This window comes from Chelonia mydas, chromosome 4, assembly GCF_015237465.2.
Source record: "Chelonia mydas isolate rCheMyd1 chromosome 4, rCheMyd1.pri.v2, whole genome shotgun sequence".
Classification (NCBI taxonomy): domain Eukaryota; kingdom Metazoa; phylum Chordata; order Testudines; family Cheloniidae; genus Chelonia; species Chelonia mydas.
The window spans coordinates 117,521,043-117,546,544 of record NC_057852.1 but is presented as its reverse complement, the minus strand read 5'-3'; the positions used below and the strand labels follow the sequence as shown (position 1 = coordinate 117,546,544).

At 41.9% G+C, this 25,502-nt stretch overlaps 1 protein-coding gene across 7 annotated transcripts in view; it reads right to left on the bottom strand.

Moving 5' to 3' along the window:
• Window positions 1–233: 233 nt before the first annotated feature.
• The window catches only part of TBC1D14 (TBC1 domain family member 14), a 109,582-nt gene continuing 84,313 nt past the window's right edge, over window positions 234–25,502 (bottom strand). For 5 of the 7 annotated variants that reach the window (XM_027818893.3, XM_043544689.1, XM_043544686.1 and 2 more), the window contains 8 exons: window positions 25,122–25,228; window positions 24,039–24,119; window positions 22,502–22,596; window positions 20,206–20,277; window positions 17,591–17,719; window positions 15,909–16,018; window positions 5,644–5,902; window positions 234–3,413 (listed from right to left, as the gene is read on the bottom strand). In XM_027818893.3, the coding sequence (XP_027674694.1) occupies window positions 3,348–3,413; window positions 5,644–5,902; window positions 15,909–16,018; window positions 17,591–17,719; window positions 20,206–20,277; window positions 22,502–22,596; window positions 24,039–24,119; window positions 25,122–25,228 (919 nt within the window). In that variant the 3' untranslated portion in view covers window positions 234–3,347. The remainder of the gene's footprint in view (window positions 3,414–5,643; window positions 5,903–15,908; window positions 16,019–17,590; window positions 17,720–20,205; window positions 20,278–22,501; window positions 22,597–24,038; window positions 24,120–25,121; window positions 25,229–25,502) is intronic. The other 2 variants (XM_043544688.1, XM_043544687.1) reach the window with 1 other exon arrangement.

Genomic DNA, 25,502 nt, shown 5'->3' with positions numbered 1-25,502 from the left:
TCCAAATATTTTCAAGCAGACTGGGATTATAGCTGTCAGAACAGGGAAGGGAAAATAAATAGTTTTTAAAAAAAACAAACACTATGAAACTGGAGCATATGCAAAGTGGGGGTTTCTGTTTCATTCAGTGAATGGAGTCAGGAAGAGGAGTTGATTCCTTATCAACAGGTTGGGTATTAGTATATAAACTCAGGAACTTCAGCGTGGATTACACTGTAATTGACACCATGTGATCTAGATAAATTTACATGACTTTAGTTAATAAAACCATATTTACAGTTCAAAAAAGTTCCAGTTTGATACATGTACTTCAACAAAAATTGATAATTGTACATAAAAACAAACATGATATACAGAGAGTGTCAATAGTTCTTTACATATCATTCTAGTATTTAAAACATTCAAAAATAGAAGCCATTATAAAGTACCTTTCAAAATGAAATTCTTTACTAAATGATACATTTTGACTATTACTGATTGAAGATGTAAAATATTTTGTTTTACTGTAAAGTGCAGGTTGCACAAAATCCCAAACCAGGTTGCAGTCTTCCTAGTTTCTCTTGTTTGCTGCATGTAAAGTGAAAGTTGCATACTTCTAAATTATTGCAGCATTTTCATTTTTTTAAACCTCTGGGGGGAAAAAGATCAACTCTCTGCTTTGATGGAGAATAGGGGAATCTCAATGCATCGTGTTACACATACCCTTGAACACCTGAACAATAAAATCAAGTTGGCAAAAATCTGGTATGCAATCCCTGAATTTAATTATGAAAACTTTCCTTAATAGCTAATTACGATATTTGGTATGCTGTCAGAAAATTAAAAAGCTACAGTGGCAAATAATCCTATTCCATTATTACACATCTCAACAGCATTATCAAAATTCAAGCATATTTTCAAATCAAGTATACTGAAAAGTTTAAACAACTATCTTTAGGCAGGTGAAAATTTTTCCCAAATACAAGGTTTTTTTGGGGAAAGGGGGTTTAAACAAACTGTGCAAAGCTCCTTATTGCATTGCTTTTTTCATTACTTAAAGAACATACTTTTATGTACACAAATAAATCAATTAGAAAATATATACATCTTCTAAGAAAAAAAATCAACCACAGAACAAAATAATTACATCTGCAAGTAACAAACAGTGCACAAGTGCTGCAGCAGGCCTTTTTCCACAACCAAGTCCATTTTCAGTATTAACATTAAACATACGATTAGGTGGGGAGCAAAATGAGACCAGATTGGGGATGGCTGCTAAATATCCAGTGGCTAAACACTGCATTCCAATAAGGTAGGTGAACCATGTTCTGACACACTTGGTTTAAAAGGACCTAAAAATTAAGTTGCAATGAAGACTAAGTTACAGTTTCAAAGCCAGCTACAGTACCATCTAACTGGATCTATACTGAGGATAAAGTTGGTCTGCATAAATACGTAATGTATAGTACGTAAATGTATAGTGCAAATGTTCTGGATGTTAGGCCTCTATACACCTTTACAAAAAAGGCATATCTGTGATATTAAAAAGGTAACGTAGATCAAAAGGTACTGACTTTCCAATTTTCTATTGCACTTCATTGCATCTACAATGCCAATACCAGTCGTGAAAGGACCAAAGCTAAGCAATTTCTGAGGAGAGAATGGAAATGCCATTCTGATGCCTGGACATTTATCTTCACAAGAATTTTTACTATGCTGCCAGTTACTGAAGAAATTAATGGCCAGCACCAGAAATAAGCTAAGTAGCTAATTATGGTAGGTATACAAAGTGCGGAAGGGGAAAAGAGGCCAAAGAGGTAACAGACTTGCGAGCTGCATTTGCATTACATACTCTTTTAAGTGACAGAATCCTGAAGCACTTATTTGGAAAAGTCATTGTTGCATTTGAGTCTTTTTAAGATTACAGTCAAAATACCACTTATTGAAAATATACTACTTCACTAATGGACAGTATTTTGCATATATCCTATAGACATTTTACATTATACGCTGTATGTACTTGGAATTTAATAGTGTGTGCAAGTATACTTCCACTTTTAATCCAGTTCTCTCTCATCTATACTTGTGTTTCAGACATCATCAGAGCAGCCAGCATAAAGACAGACTGAAGGGTGATGGTGAACATAAGATCCAAAGCTAGAGAGGATTCAGAAATTCCCATTTACAGCTATCAAATACATATTGTTTCAGTTATTTTCCCTTTTCAGTGTTGAAATTCATCTTTATAAAGCAATTTATCCCATGCAGTTTTTTGTATAGTGTACAATGTAAATCATGGACACGTATGATTTACAATCAAACACTCAGCTGATGAAGGCAGAGAAAATTTTAGCTGTATAATGGAAATATGCAACTGCAGTTTGCCATCTGCGTAACTTGTTCAAGCATAGTACCGTGTGGTACAGGCTGGTCTTAAAAAACACCATTATCCTCAAAAAGAACTAGATCAATGGATGAATTTTACTCATCCCATTAGCGAATTACCATTTCTTGACACTTTCCCCAGCAAACCTCACTTGCTAATTACCATTTACTAGCATCTTACTTCTGTTCAATAGGTGCATGGGAGTGAGCCAATGGGAAATAATGCTATAATACTACAGATCAGCCCTTGGAGAGCTTAGTACCCAGTGGGATTAATGTGGCACTTTCCCAATGCATCCATATGGGTGGGAAACACTGTTGCAAGGCAGGTTGAAAATGGACTCTGCTGCTGTATTGCTAGTCTGACTCCTCCCTCCCTATTTTTAAGTGTATTTTCTACTTACCGTGGTGTTTTTGTTTGGTCTTGGTTTTCAGTTAATGGGATGGAATGTAGTTCTATTTTAACAGTTTCTTTGGTAAATGAGGCCTATAGCTTTTTAAAAAAGGGGACATTTCTAAGAAAGTGGTCCTTACCTCACTTAACTATGAACTCCAGTACCAGTTATGGAACAGGTTCTCCAAATCCACCTACACTTATGCATGTATATTCTGGTTAAGAATCAAACTGGGGAGTAACTTTCAAAGCAACTCACACTGTTACCAATTACAGTATTTAAAAATACTTATACTGAAATAAAAAAGGCAAGCTTAAAATTGCCTGGTTTCATTGCCTTTGTTAAAAGTGCAGAATGTATAATGCTGTCCACAGCAAACACACATTATATTAAGCTTCTTAAGGCTAAGCCTTGGTTTTGTTACTTAAAAAGTTTTTCTTTTCCATTTTTTTCTTTAAGGCCAATTCCAGTGCTAAACAAAAAACTCAAAACAACACACTTGTAGCTCTACATATTGAGTTCATCTTGACATACGATTGCCACTGCAGATTCTTTTCCCTTGGATCTCAATTTGAGGCAACCATAGTTTCAGTGTTTGAGTGAAGGGCTTCCTCTTTCCACTTCCCGGTTGTCTTTCTGCAGTGCAACCAGTACCTAGACATTTCAAAAAGGGAGTTGAGAGAAAGAAAAAACACACAATGAAGTTAAAAATAGACTTTTACATATTTGGTTACAGTGTACCAACAAGCTATTGCATGATTTTCCCATTCAATTACCTCAGAGCAAGAATATTTAAAGAAATTATTTTCAAAAAAATTTCAAACTTTGAAAGATCCTCTGCAGTAAATGGGAGGTCTGAGAAACAGCTAACATCATAAGACTTTGGGGCACTTTGCCATGACGGCACTGTGTCACTTCTCCATCCCATTTGACCAGGTACAAAATCTAAGGTGAGGAGGAAAAAAACCAAAACCATGCACCACGAAGCCTAGGGGTTGGTTCACTACTCTTTGACATGCTTATAGTAGAACATCTCTTTCTGCCACCAGAAATTGCCTGAGAAAAAACATATTACCAAATGAATCTTAACTGCCTGAGACTATAGTGAATAAATGTTATGTTAGATGATGACAGTGGTAGCAATAACAATTAGAGAAGAGGACTGAGTGACTGGATGTCAAACGAAGATCTCAAATGGCACTGCACTGATTTGCTTGTCTAGGTCAAGGCACTGAAGTGAACACATTTATACATTGTACCCCGGACACTCGAAACAAACATTTGTTGCAGGACACAACTATTTGTGGTCTATCCTAGGGCTCAGCCAAGGTGGTCTCTACAGTTTCTCATTTCAGCACAAAGAAATGCAGCTATCGACAAGTAGCTTCTTTCTCTGCAGAGGTATGAGCAGAAAGCCAAATTTGCGTTGCCATATTTGACCACTATTTGGCTGAGGTTATGACCGGGGATCCTAGTTTTCAATGATAAAACAAAATTCTCTGATAAAAACCAAACATACATACAAATACGTGTTTTTCCGCGATTAAAATGAAATGCTGAACTTTAGTTTCCCTACACACCATATTATACATATATATATAGCTATCAGTTGAACATGTTTTATTGATATTTACAATTTTAAGCAAGTTGGAAGCCTATCAGTGCCCATCACTATGATAAAACAGAATAGTCCAGTCACAGTGCCTTGTTTCTTTACTGTTGTCGATGGCCCTGCTGTTTTAGCCTAGTTTTAGTTTCTTTTCATTCAGTTTATGTTTAGCACTTTCCATATGTTTTACAATTGTCTGCCTTTGAATATAATCAACAGCCCTGCTGCATACACAGTATAGAACAGCCTATTACCAGCAGCATGAAATTTGTCCTTGCCAAACTCAATGGGGGGAGGGATAGCTCAAGTGGTTTGAGCATTGGCCTGCTAAACCCAGGGTTGTGAGTTCATTCCTTGAGGGGGCCATTTAGGGATCTGGGACAAAATTTGGGATTGGTCCTGCTTTGAGTAGGGGGGTGGACTAGATGACCTCCTGAGGGCCCTTCCAACCCTGATATTCTATGATTCAATGACATGGTCTTTAAGGGTGACAAAAGTTTTCAGCATCTTTTCATAATTTAATTACTCACATCTAGAGGCTGAAGTGGAATTTGAGATGTGTTAAAACACAACCCCCATATGCTGTTGAATAATTTCTATATGCCGAAGCAGTTTATTGAAGTATGTATAGTTATGTAAATTTAAAGCGCATTCAAAAATCAATCAAGAGGGGGAGGTTGCATGTATTGAATAAGTGACATTGGTACTTTCAGTAAAATTTAGTTAATAGTAAATGTTATTTTTTCACAAAATGTAAAAACTAAAGATTCTCTGTAAAAAAATGCAAATTCTAGGTTTTCTGGGGCAATTGGATTTCTAGGATCCCTGTTAATGACAGTTTGGCAACAGAGTGCTGATGGAGAGGAGAAAATTCATACAGGATTCAGTTGTCTCATCTTTTCCCACAAACCGAAACCAATTTTTGTTTTTGTTTAAATATGAAGTTGTAATAGTGAACATCTACGTCTGAGTTTTCTTTAACCTCGTTTCCCATTAATAGGAGAAAAAGGAGAAAAACGCTCCACACTGCCACTATTCAAGCTTGGATCCACCACAATTTTATTGCAATGAGTTCTGATCCAGCTCCTGATTTCCAGAGGGCAGACGTTCAGGACAACCAGCCTTTTCACTAAATGTTCACCTACCAACATTATAAAGTGATCTACACGCCTACCAAACCGTAAAATATACTCTGTTCTGCATTGTCCCAGGCACTGCCAAATACGCCTTCATTTGTTATTAAAAAAATGAGACAGACTAATACGTTCTCCTTACCTGAGCCCACTTTTTGTTTCTACTTTGCATCTGAATCGCAGCAATAGATGTGAAGAATTCTTCTGAAGGCAAGTCCTCTGGTAACTTTGTTAGGAACTGGGCTATGTGAATAAAGTCCATTTTGGTCAAAATATCTTCAAAAAGTCTTAATATTCCCAAGGCTGTACGGAATAGGAACTCCTCTCCATCCCGGCAGAACACATCCCAGACACGACATGCAAGGTCGAGTGGCAAAGACTTGCTGTACAATGTGAATATCCTGAAAACAGAGGAAAATCTTTAGGGTTAGGGTATAAAAAAAATTTAAGCGGCAGAACAGAAGCACACAAGTCTTTAATAACAGCTGAACAACAGTTTGTTTGTGATCAGGTACTGGAAAGTTCATTTATATTTGGTATTTTACACTTGTTTCACAGAAAGTATAATTTAGATTTCAAAGCTATTCAAAATGTGCTAGGTGATGTACATACCTATAGGAAGACCCAGTTCCTTTCGCTAATGGACATAAAATCCATAAAGAGAAAGAATGGGGGTGGGAAAGGGATGTAATATACAGAGTAGGCTGAGTGACATTAGGCATGTCTTATAAATTAAGTTTCCCCACCGCACTCCCCCGCCCCAACTCCTTTTGTCTTCTCACATGCTAATTTCCAGCTTAAAATTCCAGGGATCTTATGCCATGCCTCTCCCAGCGTTTGACCCTGCTCCCCTCCATATAGATGAGTAGTTCTCTCAGGATATATAAGTGAAATAGGTGGCTTATTCGGTTTGTTCCAACTGCCATGGAAGAAGTAGGTCTTCAGGTAGGATTTGTGTAAGGAGAGGGTAGTAGGGCTTTGATATCCAGCTCAGAGGAAGATGATGAAGGTGTGGCAATGGTTGCAGGAGAAACAGACAAATTGAGCAACATGACTGACATAGTTGGTGGAACACAAGAGTGGAAAAGTTCTGGTGATGAGATAAGAAGGTAGGGGAACAGTGTTTAATCTTGAGGGTAGTCACAGGAAACTTGAACTTAATGCAACAGAGAAGGGGAAGCAGCTGGTAGGATTTAAAAAAAGAGAGAGAGAGAGACATATGGGCCAGAAAGATTACTTTAGAGACTGCATTTTGAAGAGGGCCTGGAGGGGGCAACATGGATATTGAGATGGCCAGAGAGGAAGCAGTTCTAATAATCATGATGGGAGATGAGGGTTTCAACAACAGCTTTAGCAGTGTGGCCACAGCAAAGAATGAATCTTACTAACATTGCATAGGAAGAATCCGCAAGATGTGGACACAGTCAGGGTGCATGCCAAAGGGAGAAAGAGGAATTGAAGATTACCCCCAGAGTCCAGGCCTGACTGACCAGGAGAATAGTTGTATTCAACAGTGACAGAGAAAATGGGAGTAGGGAGAATTTTGATGGAAAGGTCAGTTCAGGCAACCCTGAATTTAAAGGGATGGCAAGATACCCAGTGGGGAATTGATGAAGGGAGAGACAAATGTGTCAATCACAGGCAAAAGATGGCATAGTTCAAACTGCGTGAGTAGCTGAATGTGCCAAAGAAAGTCTACAGAAACAAAAGCCTAAGAGAGAACCTTCTCTTGGTACTGAAACCACATCCTCACTAGCCTTCAAGGGCCCACAGGTCCTCCGAATTGCCCAAAATATTGACTGTATTGCAATATGAAATGGAGTGATACTCCAACTCCTTTGTTCACTCATCTTTGTTCTGGAAGACAAATCTGTTTTGATTCACACTAGTAGCATCATAGTAGTGACCAAACGTCAGTATAGAGTCACTGGCATCCCACTCTACCGTATTAGACTACAGATAACTAAACAAGTAATTCATATTGTATCATTACTAATTCCAGCTTTTAACTATACCTCTGCACTGAGAGTGTGGCTACAGCCATACTGCAAGTATATTTTCTAACATTCTGAATGATCACAGTTAGTGTTCCTATGAACAAACTGTTGCACAGAATTTTTCTCCAGCAGAGGTCAGCAAATCACCTAAATCAAACTTTAAACCCTCTTCCATCAATTCCCTGAAGTTTTATAAAAGAAGCTGAACTTCTATGTATAGTAAATAAATAGTAGTTACTGCCTGAATACTAACTGATGTAGTATTTACCATAGGAGGCCTATCCTTTACTTAAAATGGAGTTGTTATAACAGCAAGAATTAGCACAATAGAATAAATCAGAAGACAAAATACAATTCTTTGCATATAGTTTTGATGCCATTTGCTTTAAATTAAAAAGGAGTAACTTTGCAGGCCTTCACGGACTTCTTCTGCTTGCTTCATCAGATTATTTGAATAATAATACCTAAACAACACATATCATGCTCTTCCCTCTGGAAGAAAGTAGTTTACAAAAATGGGCAAACATTTTCCCCATTTTACAGATAGGCAGATGTGATTAAGTAATTTTCCCAAATTCATACAGCAAATAAATAAATTTGGAAACAGAACCAAAAGACATGAAAGTTCAATACTAAAATTTGCCTGTTTTATTTATATATATATATATGATCATGGTGGTTTGTAAAAAAGAAAAGTAGAAAACATGAAATAAGAGAACAATGCATTCCACACAGACCTTAATTTCTAAATATAAAAATAGACAAGCCAGAGAAGGGGCAAATAATGGAGAAAACCACACTCTTCCAGAGGAGTAAAGTTTTGTTTTCGTTTAAATCCTCTCTGACTGGTGACTGGCTTTGTTGCTGTGTAGTCTACATGCACTTAAGAGATTTGTGGAAATCATGCTCCATGTAAAAAGCCCTTTCATTTGAATCAATATAACATAATTGTTAAGCCCTGTAGTCAAATGTATGTAAAAGGATACCCAAGTTTCCTAAGCAACAAGCTGTATAGTGAACAGTGCAGTGTGACTGTGGAGTGATTAAAATGGACCTGAAACACTACTGGCACGCATATCAAAGACAGCACGCGAGCAGATTTTTAATGGCATGCTGCTGCCTGCCGGGTCCTAGCTGCCGGCCCCGCTCAGCCCACTGCCGAACCCAGGCCGGCAGCAGGCTGAGCAGGGCCGGCGGCCGGGACCCCGGCAGGCAACAGCATGTCATTAAAAATCCTGCCCACCCCAGCTCACTCTTCTTTGCCCCCCAGCTGGGGCAGGGTGAAGAAATTTGGTACTGCTGGCTGCTGCTGCAGAGCAGGCAAGCTCCCCCTCCCCGCCTCTTCCCCCAGCATGCTGGGTTCCTGCCCCTCCTCCTCTCCCTCCCTGGCGCTGATCAGCTGATGGCCCTTGCAAGGGAGGGGGAGAAGCAGAGCCGCAGCGCGCTTGCTGCTCCTGGGAGGAGGCGGAGATGAGGTGGGGATGGGGCAGTGAAATCAGGGCATATCCCCTCCAGCCCCCTGCTGTGAGCCGCTCTGGGCAGGGGGCTGAGAGCACCCCCATGACCCCTGCACCCCCCTCCCAAACCCCCAGCCCTCTGCCCTGACCCCTGCACCCCCACACACACATACCCAGCCCCCCCACACCCCCTGCCCTGACTCCTGCACCCTCCTCACATGCCCCCAGCCCCCTCACACCCCATGCCCTGACTCTTGCACCCCCACATTCCCATCCCCACCCCTCACACCGAACAGGAGCTCCTGCACCCCCACCCCCCACATTCCCACCTGCACCCTTCGCACCAAATGGGAGCTGCTCAGGTAAGCACCCCACACCCAAATCTCCTGCCCCAACCCTGAGCCCCCTCCCCTCATTCTAGCTCCTGGCCAGACCCTGCACCCCAACCTGCTCCTTCACCCCCAGCCCTGTGCTCAGTGGAGGGAGGGAGGGGGGGGGGAGGAGAGGAGAGAGAGAGAGAGAGAGAGAGAGAGAATATGGGCTAGAACCAGGGAGAAGGTAGGTACCCACTCTATGTGGGCAGGGCCAGGATCCCAGACCAGCAGCGGGCTAAGCGGGGCCAGCAATCGGGACCCTGGCTGGCAGGAGCCGGCGGATGGAACCCCAGACTGGCAGCGGGCTGAGTGGCAGTGGGCTGAGCCGTGCAGCCCACTGCCAGTCTGGGGTTCCGGCTGCCGGCCCCTTGCTAGCCAGGGTCCCAGCCACAGGACCCGCGCAGCCTGCTGCCGGCCTAGGTAACGGAACCCCAGGCTGGCAGTGGGCTGGCGGCGTAAGATTAGCATTTTAATTTAATTTCAAATGAAGCTTCTTAAACATTTTGAAAACCTTGTTTACTTTATATACGACAATAGTTTAGTTATATAATATATAGACTTATAGAGAGAGACCTTCTAAAAAACGTTAAAACGTATTACTGGCATGCAAAACCTTAAATTAAAGTGAATAAATGAAGACACTGCACACCACTTCTGAAAGGTTGCCGACCCCTGCACTACATGGTCATCAGGGCACATGGCAAATAGATAGTCTCTAGAGCTGACTGTGTATCATTAAAATTGGATGATGAATGTGTTCATTTGCTCTGTCTTTATCCATGAAAGCTGTTCTGTTGTCATAACTTCAGTCCTGACCTAAATTACCCATGTGCATAAAAATGACAGCTATGCAGAAAGTTACAGAAATTTTCAGCTCCATGCACTAGAATAACCTCTCCTTTACGGAAAAAAATTACTTGTAGGATAAAAAGAATCACTCTGAAAGCACTAATCATACTCTATTCTCTTCACAAATTGAAAGGAATTGGGATAATTAACTCATTAATGCTAGTAAGGAGTTTATGTATAAATCCCTGGGGTTTGTCATCAGACTCTGTGGATTAGTGAACAAAACAGTGCACTGTAAAACAGTGCTTAAAACCATGATTAAAAATTGATATTGCACATACTCTAACAGAATTTCAAACTGAAATATTTGTTACTATCAGAAATCTCAGCTACTGCTCTGAAGCTTAATTTATTACAAGTTAAAGTAATAGAGCAGTACTGACAGGGAGGCAACTATGCCACTAGCTCTTAGAACATTTCTGTCCCTATCATGCATGTGCTTTCTCTTAGTGGGAAAATCTGTACTATGGATAGGAGGGGTTTATTAACAAATAAAGGGATGTCAGATATTAGAGTAATTTAAACACAGCCATGGATGCTGTTAGGTGGAATCGGGGGAGGAGAAAGTACTACAGGTCCCTGCTCCTTTCAGCTCCGTTATGATGAAAATGTGCATATACAAGTATTTTAGGGAGGTGCTAGCTGGCCTTTGGGATGCCACACAACGAGAGCACAACCATTGATAACTTGCAAAAAAAGCAGAAGTGACACTGAAAATGACAGCAGAAGTCAGCCCTGATGCCATGGTATGACCATGATGAGCAACAGTCTATGAGTTTTTATTTAATCAAAATAACTTTATACAGAATTTTGTATCAGGGTATGTCACATTTTGGCCTGACATAATTGAAGCACACCAGTTAAACCCAAGTCAGACTTTATAACAGAAATGCCATCTACTTTATCCTTTTAACACATCTGTTTAGTTGCACAAAAACTTTTCTAAAAACTAATTTCTTAGAATCCAGTTATACGCACTGTTGAACCATTCAGCTGCATACCCTGGTCCTCCCTCTCTTTTCTTGTACTGTTACCTAGCCTCACTTGCTGAATCTTTATTAACATACACTGCAATCTTCAGGGCAGGGCCTGTGTCTTTAACATTCATACAATACCTACTACAATAGTGATCCCATTCTGATTAGGTCCGTTAGTGATTACAAATACAAATAAATTTGTTGGATGGCAGAGAGTTTTCTACTTCAGCATTAACCAAATTGTTATAGTTGAAAACAATGCTATCTTCTTTCATCTACTCCTGGGAAGGAACAGACCTGTCCAGAAGGTACTCTGTACACAGGTTCTGCACAAACGTACTATGCTACACATATCGATTGCTCGATAGCAAGCCTTGAATCTCTAAAATCCACCAATGGAACTCTTGTTATTAGAATAGTTATGACTTAAATACACTGGCTCTTCGAGTAGATGCAGCCACGTATTCCACTTAGGAGTGTGTGCGCCCAGCGCATCAGAGCCAGAGAATTTTGCTTAGCAGCTCCTGTAGAGGGGCGGCACTTGCACCTCATGGCCATAGCCTCTCCCTTGGCTATATGAGGCAGTGCTGTCCTGACCCCCTTCAGTTCCTTCTTACTGCCCATGGCTGAAGTCAGAGCTCTGTGTGGTCTTAACCTCACAACCTCTGATTTTAGTGGTATAGAGTTAGTAGTACCCGTAGTGTTAGTTATATTTAGCTAAGTATTCCCCTGCGATGCCCTCACTAGAGTTTAAACATTGTTTGGGGTCATTCCCCCCACGCGGTGGACAATGATCCCCACATGCAGTGCTTGCTGTACTTGGGAGAGGCCCATGTCAAGGAGTCGTGATCGATCTTTAGATCATTCATGAAATAGACTCAAACAGCACCCGGCTGAACAGGCCATGTGGCCTGCTTTGACCCTGAGGCCCTCCTTGGATTGAAGGTCGCCCTCAGGTTCCGAGAGTGCTGCTGCTTCGCAGTCTGGAGCAGGAGCCTCTCCGAAGAGACGGCGGAGTCATTCCCCATAGAGTGCACGGAGGAAAAGGTTGCATAAGACTGATCGACTCTTCCGCCTCCCCCAGGAAGAGTGTGGATCTGCACATGGCTCCTGCTGGCACGGGGGATGGTGCCTATAACTGCTCACTGTTACAGACACTGTACTATCAACTCCGGTTCTGGCCCCAGGGCGTCTGTTGAATCCTGTACCAATAAGGGCGATGCTGGCACAATTTTCATGTCAGTGGCGTACCAGGTGGCTACCGACCTCCTCTACCTTTCCATCCTGACCTTCTTTGGCCCAGCACTTTGCCACGTCAGCATCGTTTATAGCTCTGTTGGCTGGATGGGCCACTGAATCCCTTGGGTCCCTCAGCACCGCACCCCGATATTCCCCTTCCACAGTCTGTGGAACAAGGGCAGGTACCAGACTTGATGCAAAGGACCTCGGTGCCAGGAAACTCCTCAGCACTGCTGCAGTGAGCACTGCAGATGTTACCTTGGCAGCTTTCACCGCCCTCCACTGCTGCTGGTGACTTGGGGGTTGATGCTGCCTCAGTCACTGGTATACTTGGTGCCAGTGGTACCGCTTCCATCATCGGCACCAGGTCCTGCCTCGTTCCGGGTGACAGAGGAGTCAGACTGATTATTCACTCCCTCAGGACTGGACCCACCTTTATCCCAGAAACCCGAGGCTCCTCAACATCAAGGTCGGGGTCTTCCTCCTCCTGCTCGCCATCATCCGCTCCACATCGGGGACCATTTACAGAGCGCTACGGGCACCAGCACTCATCTCGCAGTGGGGCTGGGGCCCCCTTTGGCCACTCATGCCCTATCCTTACCAGTGACCTCACGGAACCCATGGGATGCTGCTGAGTCACAGAGATTGCACTCCTCAGCTTGCTCTAAGGCGAGGCTGCTGGGCAGATCGGTGATGGGAACTGTGGACCACTGCATGTTCTGGAACCAGTGAGCCTTTCCTGTGTGGAGCCCATGGAGCTGCCTCTTCCAGCTCCGCTAGTCCAGGAATGGGAGCCAGCCTTGGCACAGTTAACCACCCCTTCTTCATACCACACAATAAAGCAGTGCCTAGTTCTTCCTCTTCTCCAATGCCGAAGGATTTCAAGGCCTATAAGGACATTTTGCGGCACATGGCTGTTTCACTGGGCATTCAGGCAGAGATCTTGCAGGAGAATACCCATAAGTTAGTGGATATCCTGCAGCTGTCTGCTCCTGGGACAGCAGTCATGCACTTCTAGAGCCTGAAAAAGGTCCTCTGGAGCATGTTGTGTTTGGTATCACATACTGTAAAGCATACAGAGAAACGCTATTTCATCCTGGTGCAAGATCTTTTACTTCCATCTGGTCCCAAACTCCCTACCTATAACCACACTGAATGACAGGGCGTGGCAGGGCAGGTTTAAATCCATTCCTAAGAAGAAGGTGTGACACTACACCCCATATTCATCATGGGGGTATGATTATGACATAATTAAATAAACTGGCCCCATGCCAAAGGGCCCCCCCACAAAGCTACATTGCTCAGGCGTAAGCTTCAGCCCTGGGTAGCGGGATTCAGGGCCTTGGGCTTCAGCCCCATACAGTGGGGCTTCAACGTTTTACTCTGGGCCCCAGTGAGTCGAATGCTATTTGTGTAGTTAGCACTTACGTGTGGTGTTGAGTATATGTCCTCTGAAAATCAGGCACTTTGAGATGTTTAATTTTAAATACTCCAAAACTGAGGCTCCTAAAATAAAAATTATACCTCTTATATAGCGTTTTTGATCAGTAGATCTCAAAACACTTCAGGCTTGCATATGTTTGTTCTCACCACACCCCTGTGAGGTAGGGAAGTATTATTCCCATTTTACAGATCAATCGATCACTTTTGAAGACCTTGAACACAAAACTACAGAAATAGCATGAATGCTAGTCGAGTGCCAAGATGGCATCAGAACACTCTACAGAGATAAGGAACAGGCAGGTGCATCTTAAAGACAGGGTCAAAAGGACAACATGATGGATAGATCTGTTTGAACCAACATGTAACAGGGGAGCAGCAGCACCGTAATGCGTAAAGGGGCTGCACCTCAATACATCAGAAGGGATGAGTAATCTGTTCTGCACCTGTATAAGAATAGGTCTGGAACGGCACATAGTCTTCCAGCCTAGGGGGCAGTGGAATGTCCCATCACTGACTGAGCTGTGTCCATTGCCAGGGGGCACATATTCGTAGTATGTCCGGTAGAGTCTATAGGAAATTATTACTGTCCTTCGTTTGACAATAAACCTGGCCGGGTGCCTTTGTACCTTACTAGACAGTCTGTGATCTTTGGGGGTTCTCTCAGGTCTGCTGTGTCAGCTATCTGCGCAGAGCTGGGGCAGCACACAGAGGGAACACGCACGCAGCCAACTTATCATTGAACAAGAGCAGAGCACCACACTGGTAGCTACTGACAACAACCTTTACAATAGCGTGTCTCCACTTATATTAAAGGAGCTTACGCAAAGGATACATTAAATGTGAGAAGTTGTGATAGCACACACTGATTAACCACTTTTAAACTGAATGCATCCGATGACGTGAGTTGTAGCTCACGAAAGCTTATGCTCAAATAAATTTGTTAGTCTCTAAGGTGCCACAAGTATTCCTTTTCTTTTCACTTTTAAATTGGTAAGCCAATTTAACATGGAAATCTCAGGATCAGAATACAACATTTTAATCAAGATGAATGGTTGAAATCTTGCTTGATCAGCTGTTAATGAAGTTTCAGCTGCATACAAACCTAAACTGGCAAACAGTCCCCTTGGAGTTCTGAAGCCAACATGCTACCAAAACACCAGTAGCAGCCTCATATTCAGAGATTCAAATCCAACTCCTCTCCTCACCCTGAAACTTTAAGGGGTTCAGATTTGTGGTTCCATTTCTAGTCAAAAGGCACTAGCTCTGATTAAGGACTAACTGAAGGCAATTTCATATTTCAAAACACTTTCAACTGCCAACAGATACTCTTTTGTTCTCTCCTAATCAAAACTTTATGTCAAAACTAGTGGCACAGTTGGCTATAAACATGATTTGTGTCCACACACCCCACAGTTAATACTGTGTTAACTCTGAAAACTAACCATAACTCATCCAACTAGATAGAGGCCTAAGACAACACATTTGTCCTCCTTATACCACTGATATATTGTTGCATGGCCAAAAACTGTATCGTCATGCCTGCGCAACCTGTTTTTCTGGTTCTCCTTCCTCCCACCTCTGTGCAGAAAATCTCATGCTGCGCCTACCCATGTGCTGTTCTATATGCATGTCTCCCAGGCACTTTATTGCCTACTCATGCAGTATGGGATAGCTACCAGATTTTCCCAGAATGCAGATTCAAATGTGTGGCAGATAGGGAGGTGCAAACTCTGTTGACAGACAGCTGTTTTGTGAAATAAGCTGATGCATGGACATAACTCAGCCATGGAGTATGATAAAAAGGTTAGAGGAATGTCACAAACTGCTTATAGAAATAAGTTTCTACTTATAGCGTGGATAGGAGTTTGTTTCAATTTTAACAAAAACTACATTTTAACAGTATACAGTTTTGAAACAAAGTTCTTTGCTGAAAGAAAGTACTTAAATAGAAATGCTGACCTAATTTCTACAAATTTTGTAAACTCATTGTTATCTATTATATAAACATGTGTATGACGCTAAAAGCTAGTATGTACACATTTAAATTTATACAATACTTTGACAGTCTTACCAATCAATAAGATAGATGTCAGGAGTCAAGTTATTTTTTTTGAAGTGAGCAAATAACTTTGGCAGATTTTCTTCAAAGAATACCTCAAATGCTGCAAAATAGGTCAACATCTGGGAAAAACGAAAGAAAAATCATTAGGTATTAGTGAACGTTTTTCTTTTGGTTTAGGAAACGTTAAGAATGCATGAATAGTACATGTTGATTTCTCATTTTGGCAATCAAGATTTATTGAATTTACCTCTTGGATCAATAAATCTCATTTACCGTCAGAGAAGTTTAGTGTCAGATTATCATATCTGTTCCACAGATGGTTGAACAGGCACAGGAAGATTAAGTTACACAGCAGATCAGCGTTGGATCTGGAAAGACATCCCATCTCAAGCTCCCCTTACTAACCATCAGAAAACTCATCCTCACTTTAAATCATCCTATCAAGTCTGTTGCTTTTTCCTTACTACATCTTACTACATAAGGGTGGCAAGATTTTCCCTAGGATTTTAATCTAGGATAGGCAGTTGGGGAATACTGTAGTATTATTTCCACAAGTTCTCACTGCCACCACTTTCCTAAAAGCATTTGTTTACTATACCTCCCATTTAGTTAATAGGGGCTAAAACTGATTTGTAGGCAATAGTCCTGTGGGCTACCAAGGCACTAACTTTCCACTGGAAAAAAAAGTTGTTCTAGCAAGTATCATTCTGCTGCCAGCCTCCTGGGTAATGTATTTGTGTGCATGAGCACAACAGTGCTCCCTCTCTATTGCTGAGTGCAGCCAACTGGAGTCAGAACAAGATTGATCTTGCTGCTGCCAATGTGAATTGAGTTGCAACACGCCACCTTAAAGGCTTCTACTGCTGATGAGTTTCAGGAATTGCAACACAGCAGTCACATGTATCAGTCTCCTATTACACAAGGGCTAGGGAGGAAATGCTGACAGTCACTCCCACAGTGATCACTCTGTTCCCGCTACCGGTTTTCCCCACTTGAACTTTTAAGGAATTAATATCCTATTTTTATGCATATACTTCTAGTTTAAAAAGGACAAATAGGGAAGATGTACAGAACGTCACATATTTCTTTGTCAAATAAAGCGATTTTCAAAAAAAGTCATAAGGCAGCTACAGCAGATCTGTAAGAGCTAATACAACTGGAATGAAGTTTGGAAATTTTGGTATGTTCCCCATGTAGTCTGTTATAGATGCCAGCTGGGAATTTCAAAGAAGCCTAAGCAAGTAAGGATTTGGTTGCCCAATTCCCTTAGCTAACTCTCAAATCCCAGCTGACACAGCAGAACTATGAGAGAGAGAAAAATGGGAAACCTGATTCAAATTGTAGAGCATCAACAGTTTATTTTAGCAACCTATTAGTTTGGGATAAAAAAGTGGTCCAATCCATTTTTGTAAGGCTGTTATGCTGAGTTGGGCTCCCATATACAATGCATGCATTAAATTGCACTTAGAATAATCATGCTCATAATAATCTCTGAGCATCACACAGTACTGGGCAGCTATTTCATTCAGTTTTCCCCTTTCAGTAACTTTTATTTTTTAACTGTTGCTTTAAAAATAGATGTTAGATAGAACTTTGAAAAACAGACTATGAACCCTTGCTGAAGTTCTGTCTTGTACCTGAACAGATCTTCAATATAAGCATAAAGGGATTAGCGTTTCCTGTGTACTTACAAGGCCATGGTCCACTCGAAAAAATGCCATCTGACAGGGTTTATTCAGAAGGTTAGAAAAAGCAATGAAGGCATCTGCAGTATCCAAATTCAAGATCAATACTGCAGCTATGAATGACATGCCCTGAACCTAAAGAAAGAAGATACAGTGACTGGTGAGTAACCTATTTCTACAAAAATGTTGCATTTTCACAATCATACTTGTGCGATGCACCACTGAGTTTTGTAAACCTTCCAGAAGGATGTGCTTATTGGGGCCACACAAGCATCCTCTCGCAGGCATCAAATTTTCACAGCAGAGGTTCTAACAAGGCCACAACCATCTCAGTTCTTTTCAGTAAACCAAAGAGCCCTCAGGAAAAGGAAAGGATGACGGAAGTGTGAATATGCAGAGGCAAGGCTCTCAAATAACCAGTTACTTCTCCTTCTGAGGTGGCCTGTGCCTGGGTCCCACTTGCAGAAAGCTGGGTTGTGGCGTTCACATTAAACAAGGACTGCTCTCCTGAAATATCAGAGCTAAACACTATGTTGATAGACAGAAGTACTGAATAAAGGCATAAATAGTACTACAAATAGCAGCCCTACAGATCTCTGATGGAAATAGTAGAGGCATGCCATCACTACTACTTTAGATCTGGGAGAGTGAGCCCTTAGTAAGGCCTTCAGGTACTAAGACTTACCCCAGCTAATGTGCCTCACTACTCTGCCACAACCACTTAGTTGACTACTGCTATTGCATGGACATTTGCAGCAGTTCTGATCGCAGCACCAGATATTTCTGAAACTATAAACTTTGGCTGCAATTGTCTGGCCTTTTATCAGACACGCACACACACCTGTATGGAAGACCTCCCATTTGAAGGGAAGAATCTTTTCTGCCTGAAGATGGAGGAAACACTTGAGAAAGAGACCACCACCAAGTCCACTGCCAGCTTTTGGGGTTCCTGAAACCTGACCAGAGGATGAGGACCTACACTTCAGCCTCCTACCAGTGCCACAGTCATCATCTTAAGTCCAGTGGTTTCTACCACCTTTAGTACCAGAAAGGGCAGCCTCTTCAACAAATGAAGTAGGACAATGGGAAGCGCCTCATATATCTGCCTTACTACTGACTATTTGTATGTCTTCCCTGTCTGCAAGACCTCAGATGTGGCATGTTTCCTGAGAGTCCAGAGACAGTTTAACATCTATTTCCCTCCCTTCCTCTCTTCCCTTTGTAGATTCTTTCATTCATTTCTTTGTAGCATGGAGTAAAATTTCTATTCACTGCTAGTTGCTGGATGTGATTTGGTTAACATATGTAAAACGAATCCACTCTATGAGCTTGTCTACACAGTGACTTTGTCCACACCAGCTGGGCTGTAAATTCCAGTGCACACCAGCATGCTGTGCACTAACTAGCCTATGTGGATCCTGCTGGCACATGCTACAAGTCCCCAAATGCGCATTCATGTAGTCCTGTTTCAGACTGTACTATGTTAATGTGCACTAGGGAACTTTTAGTGGACCAGCAGGGTCCACCGCCATTAGGATTTACACCCCAGCTAGCATGGACTAAGGCACCATGTATCTGAGCGCTATGTTGCCTACTTAAACACCCATTTCCATCCCTTTTAGGGACCTAAGGTTTCTAACCTGTCCAACTGAGATTTCTTATCCCGATTTGCCTGACAATGAAGCCAAAAATGGTCTCTGCTATCCCTTTTCAGAGGTATAAACAGATCTGATGCTGGATCCAGGGACCTGGCCTCCTCAGTGAGGAAAGCTTAGAGCCTCTGCTGCCAATCCAAGTAGGCCTGAATTGTGAAGATGCAGATGTTCAGAACAGTGGGTGTACATACTGTCCTCCACGAACAGAGGACCATGAACTCTATAATATATATCTGCCCTTCTCCCGTTCCTCAGGAACCAGATCAACCAAAAATCATAGAAACAACTACTGAAACATCGTAAATATACTAACTGACAAAAGAGGAAAAGGAAATTCTGGTTTGGGGTATTACCACCTCTTCCACTCCCACCCTGCCAAAAATAACTGATCCAGAGCCAGACTGAATAATTATGTCCACAGCTGGCCATGGAAAAACAACTGAATGAAGCAGCTGCGGCCATATAGTCCTTTTATATCCTGCACTCCGACTGTTCAGTGGTGTGAGGGAGCTTACGCAGTCCCAATGGGTACTGCTTTACAGAATGTTCCAGAAGCTTTGCAGTGCCGGGGCACGCATCCCAGAAGTGTGAACACAGAGGCCATCTTGAAGAAGAGATACAATTTTAACAAGCTGTCACCTCAATAAGACTGCAGTGAAATACAGTATGTGGTTCAGAAGAGTTACTTAACCAGATGGCTTATATTTCAATTTTCATTCAGCACATATGTGTGCCCTAGATTTTGTTAAAGTCTTATCTCTACTTCATTAAAACATTCAAATCTAGAAGCGTAACAGCAAAACATAACAGTGCACATATCCCTTGACACAACATTTTGTATAAAATATACCACAAAATAACCAAAGATATACAGCAAAACCAAAAATCCTCACAAAATCATTTTAGAACAGCCTAGCAAGTGAACAGAAACACTCTCACATAATTGCAACATATAACTTCACTTACATAGCCAACATCGGGTCTGTAACACGTATAGGCTCCTAAAATACTGTGCAACGTGTCATGGTAAGGACCACCCTATAACGAAAAATAAAAAATGAATCGTACAACTTCTGTAAATATCCACAATGAGAGAGGATCCAAAGCTGTGTAGAGGATTTAGTGGATGACTCGGGCTCAGGCTGTGGGGCTGCTTCATTCCTGTGCTCACAAGATCCTAGAGCCTGGGCTCCAGCCTGAGCCCAGAAGTCTACACAGCAATGAAACAGCCCTAGCCCCATAAGCCTGAGTCAGCTGGCATGGGCCAGCTGTGGGTTTTTCTTTGCTGTGTAGACATAGGCTAGTAATTTTAATAAAAGATGTGCCCAAATCCCCAGCGGTTCTCAACTGAGGGTCAGGACCCTAAAGTGGGTCGCTACCCCATTTTAATGGGGTCACCAGGGCTGGCCTTAGACTGGCTGGAACCTGGAGCCAAAGCTGCAACTGAGCTCCACCACCCTGGGCTCAGGCTTCAGCTTCATCCCTTGGTGGGGGGCAGCTCAGGTTACAGGCCCCCCTGCCCAGGGTGGTGGGGTTTGGATTTTGTTCTCCCCACCCGGAGGGGGCTCAGGCTTCAGTTCCCCCTCTTGGGATCATGTAGTAATATTTGTTGTCAGAAGGGGGTCACAAGGAGATGAAGTTTGAGAACCCTGCCCTAGACTTCTTTGAAAAAAATCGGAAACTCTTTCAACTTTTATGTGGAATTCATCACTGTAATGTGACTAAGGAACACCTCCCCATGCCTATTTATTCCAAACACATTCAGTTTGTCCAACAGGTTAATGACCAGAGTGCAGAAGGACACAAGCATTAGAAATTCACTACGGCTTTATGCATTGTTATATATTAGTACCAAGGAAGCTGAACACTAATCAAGTTGGTTTAGCTCTATCGATTAGACTAGCAGTAGGGTTGAGCCATGAAGAAAGGGACAGCAAGAACAGTCGCAGCATATTAAGGAGGATTCCCATAAAAGCTATGTTAATTTCAAGCCCTGAGAAGTCTTACATGTTGCCATACATTACACTGAGCAGTCTTAGGCTCTGCTGAAATCTTTTATACTTATCATTCAGGAACACCAGACATGAATTTTACCACAAACTACTCATATATATTAATCACTTAAATACCAACATGCAAGTTTGTACTAAAGACTTCTACACTGAGAACACAAAATAAACCTACAGTAACTCCTCGCTTAACATTGTAGTTATGTTCCTGAAAAATGTGACTTTAAGCGAAACAATGTTAAGCGAATCCCATTTCCCCATAGGAATTCATGTAAATGGGCGAGGGGGAAGGTAGGTTCTAGGGAAAATTTTTTCACCAGACAAAAAAGACTGTGCATGTGCACACACTCTAAATTTAAAAAAAAAAAAACAATTTAATACTGGTACACAATGATGATTGTGCAGCTTGGTTGAGGTGTTGAAGTCAGAGGGTGGGATATTTCCCAGGGAATGCCCTACTGCTAAATGATGAACTAGCAATCAGCTGAGCCCTCAAGGGTTAACCCATTGCTGTTAATGTAGCCTCACACTCTACAAGGCACCACGAATGGAGGGAGAGGAGACAGCATAGCAGACAAACACACAGTGGGAGTGAGAGAGAGCGCGCGCGCGAGCTGCACAAGGCCCCTTTAAGTATGCTGATCCCACCCTAAGTTTACTGCCTTTTTAAGTAGATCAGCAAGTTGAGACAGAAGCTGCTGCCAGGGAAGCTCCCTCGGTCCTGAACCCTGTTGTGTCCCCTCCGCTCTATGGAAGATGGGGTAAGCGGGGTGCAGGAGCTGGGGAGGGGGACACCCTGACATTAGCGCCGCCCCCCCGCCCCCGCCCCCCGCACAGCAAGTAGGAGGCTCCAAGGCAGAGGGCAGGAGCAACACATGGCAGTCAGGGGAGGGACAGCTGAACTGCTGACAATTGATAGCCTTCTGGGCACCTGCTGCACAGGGAACTTAGGGGAACGGGGAGCTGCCGGTCCACCCTGGTTCCAAGCCCCCACCAGCTAGCTCTAATGGGCTGCTCTTCCTGCAAGCAGTGGACAAAGCAGGCGGCTGCCAAACGACATTAGAAGGAAGCACTGCACAACTTTAAACAAGCATGTTCCCTAATTGATCAGCAATGTAACAATGAAACAACGTTAACTGGGATGACTTTAAGTGAGGAGTTACTGTATTTCAGTGCAGATTTTTCAAAAATTTGTTTTTACTACTTAAGTGTACAGTGAAAAATATTGTGTGATTAAAAATTAAATCGCTTACTTGCTGAAAAATACAGAGATTGGGAAACGTTCTAGAAATATCCAGTTTTATTAATTCCAGACTTGCTTCCCTGTCTGCTGCAGAAAATCCAGCATCTGCAGAAATCAAAATACAATTTTGTGTTTAATACCTTTTAATATACACACACAGGCTTGAAGCCGTCCCATAGTGCAGGTTATTCCTGAATAAGTCTGAATGCAGTGATATCACAGAGAAGAAGGTACTACTGCCAAGTCAGGGGGCATACACAAACCCGTGTACCATACCCTAGGATGCCGAGGGCCTGCAGAGCAAGTAACCGCTCTGAAAAAGATTGGTTTTGCATAAGGGTAACTGGAAATATAGAGGCTGACAGCTTCTGCCCCACACCTCTAACTTCTAGCTAAAGGTTTTTTGGAAGGCACCTATGTAACTTTTCTGCGAAAGACATAACTAAAGTGATCCCATGTCTCATACACCGAGTAAATTTGGTATTTTGCACATTTAATTTGGCATTGCATTTACATTTACAGATGATGCAGAACTGTAATATTTCCCCAGCAACTTCTTAAATGAATTTTAAGCAAAGAAAACATGCACCTACAACATGAACTTTTCCCCCCACAGTGTCCAAACATTCCTATCTATTCATGTTTTGTCTGTCCTGCTGAGTATCATCAACTCTACCTGCTTGGGTTTTTGAAGAGAAGGCAACGTACAAGTTGCTGCTACCTAGCACTTACTCTAACCACATGTTGATATAAACTCTGGACAATGAATAGTCAAAGAAGCTAAAAAAACCCAACTATATTAGATACCATCCCTATAGCCTAAATAAGATGTTTTAGTAGAACAGGACTTCCTTGGGAAATGCCCTTGTATAATGCATTCATGGTTCTGCTCATCATCACTCCTTAGAGAGGTGGTCATCCTAGCAGATTAAAGTATCTTATTTCACGCACCCAGATTTTTTTTCTCATCTCTTCTCTCCACACCCAACCAACTGGAAAAATCTCAACAAGCTGAGTCTGTGACAATAGGCTTGCAGCTCTCTCATGGGAACTCAATGTTACACTGAGCTATTAAGAAAGCAATTTGCTACTACTAAAGTTTCAAAGAATTTAGATCTCCTGAACTAGAGGAAGAGAAAGCAACACATCTTAGGGTATTACAACACAAACAGCAAGCCTAAAATATTTATATAAACCATTCATCCAAAAATCTTTAAGCTATTGGTAAAGGAAAGTTTTGCAAAAAACAGTTTTTAAAAATTATATACAACTGAATTTAAAGATACGTTAAAGAGGAAAATAATGCAGTAAACTACCGCATGCAAGAGATTAACACTTCATTTTTTACCGTCCCGCAGAAGTGTTTTTAATACCCCTTTACCAACCACATATCCCACACCTACTGTGATGATATTTCTTCCAGCTTTTTTAAACTATATTATTTTAGTTTAACATTTAGGAATGATTTTAAAACCACCACCTCTTCATTAATGAAGAGGAAGTTATCACACAATACGGAATAATATTTTGCCAAATAAAACATATACCTTCACATTCTCCTTCAGAGACTCCTATGCTAAGTGATCGCCACCTCTCTTTGGCACGAGCCAAGCAAATATCATAGAGTTCTGAAAAACAAGTACTTTTTAAAATCCATCTTCAATTATTGATTACGTCAGCATGCTAACAACCCCTGCCCCCCATAACAACAAACAAACAAAGTAAATATCTGTAAAGTAAAAAACTAATTGAATTTTAGGTAAGCTAGGGTGCTGGAAGATTTGTTTCATCAGGATATAATTTAGATGCAGTGAGCAGAAGTAACTGTCTGGGTGGAATAGATTATATACATATTTCTTAGCATTTGTTTGGGTAACATACCTCTGGCACTCAAAATTCCACCCAGAACTGTGACAACTAGCACACACACTCTTCCAGTTCCATCCTATAGCAATTTCTGAGGTACACTGAACAGCCACAGAAAAAGCATATGCAGTAGAAGGAAACCACAAGAGTAACGGCAAATCCACAGCATTTCCCTTTTGTCATCATTTTGGAATTGTTAAAAATAAAAGGACTGAAAAAATAACATAGTACAAAATCAAGGAAACAGACTAATGTATTACTGATATCATCATTAATGAACATGTGGGAAGGAGGACTAATTCCACAGCAGGTTTTGTTCCAAGTTAGTCTCTCCTTCACTCACAAACCAAGTGTCTCACTTCAGAATAAAACCAGTATGTGCACACCCACAGGCACTACATAATTAACAGTAATTATATGAAATATCTTATTTTCTACTGACTCTGAAATGGGGCTGTTAACTCTGAACATCTTTACTTATCAAAGCAATGCGCAGCAATATTCCAGAACTATGACTCAGACTGAGCAGTAGAAAAAAAATCCCTAGAACACCCCCAAAATTAAACACCCCATACGGAATAAGACGACCATACGCAGTGTGGAGCAAAAACACATGGTATCCTTAAACGAAAGCAAAGTACAACTGACTATGACTTCATCATTCCCCCAAATTCTAACACATTCTAACTAAATGGAAGTCTCTCTGCTAAAGCGTGATTTATCTGACTGTCTCAATATGCAGACAGAATACATGTCAATCTCACCATGGGTGATATTTAACTCATTGCCGATTGCCAAGCTCCAGACTTTGCCTCTCACGCTTGGAGGAATACCTTGCCACCACAATTCTCGAACTTTACGGGAGCAGCACCTGTTTAAAATAAAATGTGTTCTACTGAACTATAGGTAGTAGAGGTGTTGTTACTGCATTGGAGGATTCAGGCCCAGGTGTATGTCAGCTTGCTATGGGCCCCCTGAGAAATCAAACAGGGATTGTGCAGCACTCATTCATGCTTTTGTACTATCTAGACTTCGAACTTTGTTTCAACATTACCTTCTTCCTCAAACTGAAGGCTTTTGACTGGAACCCTGCAACCAAGACTGCTAGAAATCTGACACTCTGTATGGGCCAATGTGAGAGAGAC